Source organism: Oncorhynchus gorbuscha, linkage group LG14, assembly GCF_021184085.1.
Source record: "Oncorhynchus gorbuscha isolate QuinsamMale2020 ecotype Even-year linkage group LG14, OgorEven_v1.0, whole genome shotgun sequence".
NCBI classification, from domain to species: Eukaryota; Metazoa; Chordata; class Actinopteri; order Salmoniformes; family Salmonidae; genus Oncorhynchus; species Oncorhynchus gorbuscha.
The window spans coordinates 40,222,902-40,232,159 of record NC_060186.1 but is presented as its reverse complement, the minus strand read 5'-3'; the positions used below and the strand labels follow the sequence as shown (position 1 = coordinate 40,232,159).

Sequence of the window (9,258 nt, the reverse complement as noted above, 5' to 3'; positions counted from 1 at the left end):
ATATCTATTCTCACATTAACATTTTTGGGATATTCCTAGGTAGACTGACTACTAGCCTCAGCTTTAGTAGAGATCATAACATTACCATTTGTAGGCGAAAATGGCATCCATTTTACTCCACTATGAAAAACAATCATATTGGTGTAATACCTACAGGCATTGCAGAGGAAACCACACTAGAGTCCAATTCATTGTCAGCTTCCGTTTCGTCCCTGTATTCAGTACGTTAGTATCGGATCTGCCTTGGGAGTTTTTGGTAACATTATTAACCATGAAAACACCTGAAACTGTTTTCCTATAGAAACAACACAATTAAATAAGGCAAACATTATTTAATGATTGGAGAGGAAAATATTTCAGGGAGAAAACAAATGCAGCATTTTGTATTTAGTCTCTAGTATCAACCAAAAAAATAACAACTCTTCATCCATATACAAACACAACATTTCATCACTTCATCTAGCGCAAAGGAAATAGATTCATCTCGCAAAGCTGGATGGTAGCCAAAGCAGCAGGTGGGGTGAGGGTCGACCAGGACCAAAGGCATGCTGTTATTATTTTCATCATAATCGCTTGCAAAACATGTCAGCGGAGGCTTGTTAAGTTTTGCTTTTAGATGGCGTCGATGTCAAAGTCGTCCTCTTCCTCTGCAGGCTTCTCTGGTTTCACAGTCTCCACTTTCAGCTCGCTGACAGAGGCTGAGTAGACCACCTGGGAGGAAAGAAGAGAGGGGGAGGGGGGGGTGTTAATTGGGTGAAATTAAAAGACACTGCGGTGCCACTTGTTTTTCACCAGGCACTTCATTAGGATGGATAAGTATTCTGTACACTCGAGTCAATACTTTGTTGAAGCACGTTTGGCAGTGATTACAGCTGTGAGTTTTTCTGGGTAAGTCTCAGAGCTTTCCACACCTGGATTGTGCAACATTTCACCATAATTATTTTCAGAATTCTTCAAGGTCGGTCAAATTGGTTGTTGATCACTGCAAGACAGCCATTTTCAAGTCTTCCCATAGATTTTCACCCAGATTTAAGTCAAACCTTTAACTCAGCCACTCAGGAACATTCACGGTCTTCTTGGTAACCAACTCCAGTGTAGATTTGGCCTTGTGTTTTAGGTTATTGTCCTGCTGAAAGGTGAATTAATCTCCCAGTGTCTGGTGTAAAGCAGACTGAACCAGGTTTTCCTCTAGGATTTCCCATTTCCATAACATGACAGTCACCACTATGCTTGAAAATATGGAGTGGTACTCAGTAGTGTGTTGTATTGGATTTGACTCAAACATAACACCGTATTCAGCTCAAAAAGTTTATTGCTTTGCCGACAACAGAATGAATGTTTGCTTTAAAAAAATATAATCTGTACAGGCAACCTTTTCACTGTCAATTAGGTTAGTATTGTGGAATAACTACAATGTACAATGTTGATCCAGCCTCAGTTCTCCCATTACAGCCATTAAACTCTGTATCTGTTGTAAAGTCACCATTGACTTCATGTTGAAATCCCTGAGCGGTTTCCTTCCTCTTCAACAATTGAGTTAGGAAGGACGCCTGTCTCTTTGTAGTAACTGGGTGTATTGATACACCATCCAAAGTGTATTTAACTTCACCATGCTCAAAGGGATATTCAATGTCTGCTTTAAAAATTAAAAATTAAATTCACCCATCTACCAATAGGTGCCCTCCTTTGTGAGACATTGGAAAACCTCCCTGGTCTGTGGTTGAATCGGTGTTAGAAATTCACTGCTCGACTGAAGGACCTTATAATTGTGTGGGGTACAGAGATGTGGTAGTCATTAAAAAATCATGTTAAAACCTCTTTGGGATAGGGGGCAGCATTTTCACTTTGGGATAAATAGCGTGCCCGATTTCAACTTCCTGCTACTCATGCCAAGAATATAAGATATGCATATTATTAGTAGATTTGGATAGAAAACACTGAAGTTTGTAAAACGGTTTGAATAATTTCTGTGAGTATAACAGAACTTATGTAGCAGGCAAAACCCGAGGACTAACCGTTCAGATTTTTTTTTCTTTTAGGTCTCCGTCTGTTCAGTGAGTTCTCGTTGGCAAACAATATTTCTTAGGAACTTGTTTTAAGTTCCTACCACTTCCACTGGATGTCACCAGCCTTTGGAATTTGGTTGAGGTTATTCATTTGTGCAATGAACAAGTAGGCCATCCAGGAACTGGGTAACACTGAGAGTGCACAAGACGTGAAAAGTAGCATGGTTTGTCGTCTTCCTGTATTGAACACAAATAGACCCGTCTACAATTTGATCAATTATTAACGTTTAAAAATACCTAGTTGTATTACAAAAGTAGTTTGAAATATTTTGGCAAAGTCTATAGGCAGCTTTTGAAATATTTTGTAGTGACATTGCGCATTTTGGAAGCTGTTTTTTTCTGGATCAAACGCGCTTTATAAATTGACATTTGGATATATATGGACGGAATTAATCGAACAAAAGGATCAATTGTGATGTTTATGGGACATATTGGAGTGCCAACAAAAGAAGCTCGTCAAAGGAAAGGCATGTTTTATATTTTATTTATGCGTTTTGTGTAGCACCTGCGGGGTTGAAATATGTTACCCTCTTTGTTTACTATTGTGCCATCATCAGATAATAGCTTCTTATGCTTTCGCCGAAAAGCCTTTTAAAAATCTGACATGTTGGCTGGATTCACGAGTGTAGCTTTAATTGAGTATCTTACATGTGTGATTTAATCTAAGTTTGATTTTTTTTTTTTTTTTTTTGCCCAAGTGGGACACAAACGTCCCCTATACCATAAGAAGTTTTAAACACCATTATTGCAAGTCCATGCAACTTGTGACTTGTTCAGCACACTTTTGCTTCTGAACTTATTCAGGATTGCCATAAAGAGGTTGAATACTTATTGATGAAAGACATTCAAGCTTTTCCTTTTTTATTACATTTGTAAAAATTTAAAACAGTATTCCATTTTGACATTATGGGGTATTGTGAGTAGGCCAGTGACAAAATCTAAATGTAATCCATTTTAAATTCAGGCTGTAACAATAGATATGTCAAGGGGTGTGAATAGTTTCTGAAGGCACGGGATCTGAATAGGTCCATGGTAAGAGGAAACCTTGCGACAGTGGCAATTTTCGTGTCAGTGCCATAATACCAAACCTGTGTCTATATATGCACCTGACGGGAATGAATGTTTATAGGTAAAATCAGAGGCAGCGATAAGTCATTACCTCCACATTATCTTCATCTTCCTCCTCGTCCGCCCCGCTGCCCTCGCTCTCCTCCTCCGCTTCCTTCAGCCACTTGACGAACGGCGCTGCCTTGGCGTGGATCTCTTTGGCCAGCTCCTTGGACACGTATTTCTTGGACACCTGACAAGACATGATTTCACAGGTTCTAGTGTAGGTTACAGTCTCCTCTTAATATGTAAAATATCTTGGACGGGTCTCTTGCAAAATAAGTGACCTTCATTACACTGACCTGGAGAAATACAGAGTTGAAAACAAGAAAAAAATATCCCACCATCCCTGTTGACAGTCATCCCCTTTACCTTCTCAGCCCAGGCCAGGATGACGTCCTCCTCCAGTAGGTCGGCGTCGTACAGGTCTTTGAGGACAAGGGGCACGCGGGGCAAAAGCTGGGACTGATGCAGCTTCACCAGACACTCAAAGCCACCCAGCAGGTACTTCTGGGCCTTCTTGTTGTTGTGGGTAAACTGGACACCAGAGAAATGTTTTAAATTGACGGTGCGGATGGAGTTTGAGCAAAATCCAACAGGATTATAGCCATTTCTATTGCCACAATCAATTTTGTTGAGGTTACAGTGGGGAGAACAAGTATTTGATAACCTGCAAAATGTTTCCTACTTAAAGCATGTAGAGGTCTGTAATTTTTATCATAGGTACACTTCAACTGTGAGAGACGGAATCTAAAACAAAAATCCAGAAAATCACATTGTATGATTTAAGTAATTAATTTTCATTTTATTGCATGACATAAGTATTTAATCACCTACCAACCAGTAAGAATTCCGGCTCTCACAGAGAGAAGAAGGCCTTCTGTTCTCCACTCATTACCTGTATAAAAGACACCTGTCCACACACTCAATCAAACAGACTCCAACCGCTCCACAATGGCCAAGGCCAGAGAGCTATGTAAGGACATCAGGGATAAAATTGTAGACCTGCACAAGGCTGGGATGGGCTACAGGACAATCGGCAAACCGCTTGGTGAGAAGGCAACAACTGTTGGCACAATTATTAGAAAATGGAAGAAGTTCAAGATGACGGTCAATCACTCTCGGTCTGGGGCTCCATGCAAGATCTCACCTCGTGGGGCATCAATGATCATGAGGATGGTGAGGGATCAGCCAAGAACTACACCGCAGGACCTGGTCAATGACCTGAAGAGAGCTGGGACCACAGGCTTAAAGAAAACCATTAGTAACGGGGCCATGTATCGTGAGTTCTTGGCCAACAACCTCCTTCCCTCAGTAAGACCATTGAAGATGGGTCGTGGCTGGAAGATGAGTCTTCCAGCATGACAACGACCCGAAACACACAGCCAGGGCAACTAAGGAGTGGCTCCGTAAGAAGCATCTCAAGGTCCTGGAGTGGCCTAGCCAGTCTCCAGACCTAAACCCAATAGAAATTCTTTGGAGGGAGCTGAAAGTCCGTATTTCCCAGCGACAGCCTTGAAACCTGAAGGATCTGGAGAAGGTCTGTATGGAGGAGTGGGCAAAAATCCCTGCTGCAGTGTTTGCAAACCTGGTCAAGAACTACAGGACACGTATGATCTCTGTAATTGCAAACAAAAGGTTTGTGTACCAAATATTAAGTTCTGCTTTTCTGATGTATCAAATACTTATGTCATGCAATAAAATGCAAATTAATTACTTAAAAATCAATACAATACGACTTTCTGGATTTTTGTTTTAGATTCCGTCTCTCACAGTTGAAGTGTACCTATGATAAAAATTAGACCTCTACATGCTTTGTAAGTAGGAAAACCTGCAAAATCGGCAGTGTATCAAATACTTGGTCTCCCCACTATGTCCGTACACATTGCTAGTGTTAAGATTACTAAGCATATCTCCGTCAACTAGTGGTGTGACACTGCTTGATGTCTTATGCGTTATGGAACCCACAGTTCAAACACCAACTATAGAAACCATAATGCTGAAGTCCATCAAATGGCATCAGGGCACAGACCTCATGCCCAACAACTGATGTGACGGCACTGACCTAATGCAAATTTCAGACCAAATGGCACACAAGTAATGTGACAGCACTGACCTAATGCCCAGTTTGCCTTAACAGAGGTCCTTGTAAGCTCAGTTGGAAGAGCTCTTGCAATGACAAGATTGTGGGTTCGATTCCCAGTACCACCCATACATAAACATTTTTATTTTTCTAAATGCACACCTGACTGTCAGTCGATTTGGATAAAAGCATCTGCCATATAGCATATATTTATTGTATTAACAGGTGAGGAAGACATTTCAGTTGAATGCAATCAGTTGTACAACTGACTAGGTTTTCCCCCCTTTCCCTAACAACTAGAGTAGCAGCCCTGACCCTCACACTCGAGAGCTGCAAGACCTGCAGCTCCGACAGAGCTTGCGGAGCGTTCTGCATTTTTCACGCACAAACAACTTCAGGATTAAAATATTTTAGTCCCGCAAAATATTTCAAACGGTCATCTTTGTTTTGAATGCGTTACCTATTGTATTAAAAGTACCTGTCACACTATTCATGAACTATCAAAGGATAATTCTGCTTCAAGTTCAGTAACCTCCCTCAACTCTAGTGTTGTGTGCATGCGAGATCAAATGTGCATATTAAATATCCTGTGTTCCATGCTACAGGCATGGGCGGAAAAGCATCATTTCCATGGTAATTAAAAAGGTATACCTAACGATTTGAGCAGCACTTAATCTACAGAGTCAGACAAACTTTTGGATACCATTTTAATGTCCGTGTCCACTATGAAGGAACATAGAGGAAGTTTAGAGCGCAAATACCAAATAAACTTAGCAAAATAAGAAACAGCCCTTTATCAGGACCGTGTCTTTCAAAGATAATTTGTAAAAATACAAAATCCTTCACAGACATTCATTGTAAAGGGTTTAAACACTGTTTCCCATGCTTGTTCAATGAACCATAAACAATTAATGAACATGCCCCTGTGGAACGGTCGTTAAGACACTAACAGTTTACAGACGGTATGCAATTAAGTTCACAGTTATGAAAACCTTAGGACACTAAAGGGGCCTGTCTACTGACTGAAAAACAAAAGAAAGATGCCGAGGGTCCCTGCTCATCTGCGTGAACGTGCCTTGGGCATGCTGCAAGGAGGCATGAGGACTGCAGATGTGGCAAGGGCAGTAAATTGCAATGTCTGTACTGTGAGACGCCTAAGACAGAGCTACAGTGAGACAGGACAGACAGCTGATCGTCCTCGCAGTTTCAGACAACACCTGCACAGGATCGGTACATCCGAACATCACACCTGCGGGACAGGTAAAGGATGGCATCAACAACTGCCCGTGTTACACCAGGAACGCACCATCCCTCCAGTGCTCAGACTGTCCGCAATAGGCTGAGAGAGGCTGGACTGAGGGCTTTTAGGCCTGCTGTAAGGCAGGTCCTCACCAGACATCACCGGCAACAAAGTCACCTATGGGCACAAACCCACCGTCATTGACCAGACAGGACTGGCAAAAAGTGCTCTTCACTGACGAGTCGTGGTTTTGTCTCACCAGGGGTAATGGTCGGATTCACGTTTATCGTCGAAGGAATGAGCGTTACACTGAGGCCTGTACTCTGGAGCGGGATCAATTTGGAGGTGGGGGGTCCGTCATAGTCTGGGGCGGTGTGTCACAGCATCATCGGACTGAGCTTGTTGTCATTGCAGGCAATCTCAACTCTGTGCGTTACAGGGTAGACATCCTCCTCCCACATGTGGTCCCCTTCCTGCAGGCTCATCCTGACATGACCCTCCAGCATGACAATGCCACCAGCCATACTGCTCGTTCTGTGCGTGATTTCCTGCAAGACAGGAATGTCAGTGTTCTGCCATGATCAGCGAAGAGCCCGGATCTCAATCCCATTGAGCACGTCTGGGACCTGTTGGATCGGAGAGTGCGGGCTAGGGCCATTCCCCACCAGAAATGTCTGGGACCTGTTGGATCAGAGGGCGAGGGCTAGGGCCATTCCCCACAGAAATGTCTGGGACCTGTCGGATTAGAGGGCGAAGGCCATTCCCCACAGAAATGTCCAAGGACTTGCAGGTGTCTTGGTGGAAGAGTAGGGTAACATCTCACAGCAAGAACTGGCAAATCTGGTGCAGTCGATGAGGAGGAGACGCACTGCAGTGCTTAATGCGGCTGATCTCCACACCAGATACGGACTTACTTTTGATTTTGTTCCCCCCCCCCGGTTCAGGGACACATTATTCAATTTCTGTTAGTCATGTCTGTGGAACGTGTTCAGTTCATGTCTCAGTTGATGAATCTTATGTTCATACATATATTTACACGTTACGTGTGCTGAAAATAAACACTTTTAGTTTAGCATTTGCGCAACGACTAAGTATCTACGAGCATGCTAGTCGGAGACTCACTCTGAGGAAGTGACGTTTGTACTTCTTGATCTGGTCGCGTATGTTCTCATCCATCAGCAGCTCAGTCAGGATCAGTGGGGCCGTGTCCTTCACGTCCAGACGCTCCGCCTCCGCCAGGATCTCTTTGTCAGAGGAGTCGACGGCATCGTCCTCCTTCTTATGCTGTGGAGGGACAAAGTGAGCCACTCAGAGACATCTCACAAACAGTTATGAGGACATCTTGAGGCAGCTTTCCACTCACTAATGTTCTTTATTGATCCTTATACAACTGATATATACACAGTAACAGTCAAGTTAGGACTTACCTACTCATTCCAGGATTTTTCTATATTTTTCTATATTTCTATATTTCTATTTTTCTATATTTTTACATTGTAGAATAATAGTGAAGACATCACAACTATGAAATAACACATATGGAATCATGTAGTAACCAAAATAGTGTTTTCAAAATAGATGTTATATTTGACATTCTTCAAAAGTAGCCACCCCATCTGGTTTGGGCTTAGTGGGACTATCATTTGTTTTTCAACAGGACACTGACCCAACACACCTCCAGGCTGTGTAAGGGCTATTTGACCAAGGAGAGCGCTGCATCAGATGACCTGGCCTCCACAATCACCCTACCTCAAGCCAATTGAGATGGTTTGGGATGAGTTGGACCGCAAAGGGAAGGAAAAGCAGCCAATAAGTGCTCAGCATATGGGAACTTCTTCAAGCATTCCAGGTGAAGCTGATTGAGAGAGTACCGAGTGTGTGCAAATCTGGTGTCCAAACTTTTGACTGGTACTGTACATATACTTTTTTAGACTAAAAAAAGAAATATTGTTTTTACATTGTCATCTAACAGAGACACTCATCCAGAGCAACCAGGGTCAAGCACTCCGCCCAAGGGCACATCAACATATCTCCCGCTAACTCAAATCGGGCCCTGAACCAGCAACCTCCCCACACAGTTCCCCCAAGAGCTGCTCTCAACCAACCTGTGAACTCCCCTCCCCCACAAAGTCTTGAATCTCACATAATTTTATATATCAATTCATAACACCCTGGAATGGAATTGTGCAATGGAGTTGGTACATTAAAAAATCTCTCCAGCTATTTTGAAATCTCTATGGTACTGCTGTCAACATCCTGGTCCTCAAATTACAAACTGGTATACTTTCCTAGTTATTCCATTTTTGTTCCTCCGCAAGTTTTGATCCTTTATATTGGGAAGACAGACCAGTTCCCTACCTCCTCCCAATGCCACCTGTCACCTCCATTTTTGGGGTAATGCCCTGTTTCACTGCCAAAAATAAAACCATCTAGTGTTCAGCGAAATAACACAATGTCAAATACAGGTAGCCTAGTACAATAATTAACATCCAATCACATTAACCATTACACTCTTGTGCAGACATTTAGAAACAGGACAATTAGGAAAAATAAGCCACAGGAGTTTGAGCGAAAGTAAAGACATTGTTCGAGTAGTACGACATGTATAAAAGCAACAAATACCATTAATAAGAAGGGGCTAGAAGAGTCTTATGGTGAGCTACTGAGTGGCTAGGACAGGCAAGCCCCATACTATTGTGGAGGACTTCATTCTTCCTCCTGCAGCGGATATGGCTGAGACAATGTTGTGGGAAAAGGCCCAA

At 42.6% G+C, this 9,258-nt stretch overlaps 1 protein-coding gene across 5 annotated transcripts in view; it reads right to left on the bottom strand.

Moving 5' to 3' along the window:
* Positions 1 to 317: 317 nt before the first annotated feature.
* The window catches only part of LOC123994933 (eukaryotic translation initiation factor 5-like), a 31,686-nt gene continuing 22,745 nt past the window's right edge, over positions 318 to 9,258 (bottom strand). For all 5 annotated transcript variants that reach the window (XM_046298057.1, XM_046298056.1, XM_046298060.1 and 2 more), the window contains exons 9-12: positions 7,619 to 7,780; positions 3,546 to 3,710; positions 3,226 to 3,366; positions 318 to 711 (exon numbers count right to left, since the gene is read on the bottom strand). In XM_046298057.1, the coding sequence (XP_046154013.1) occupies positions 613 to 711; positions 3,226 to 3,366; positions 3,546 to 3,710; positions 7,619 to 7,780 (567 nt within the window). In that variant the 3' untranslated portion in view covers positions 318 to 612. The remainder of the gene's footprint in view (positions 712 to 3,225; positions 3,367 to 3,545; positions 3,711 to 7,618; positions 7,781 to 9,258) is intronic.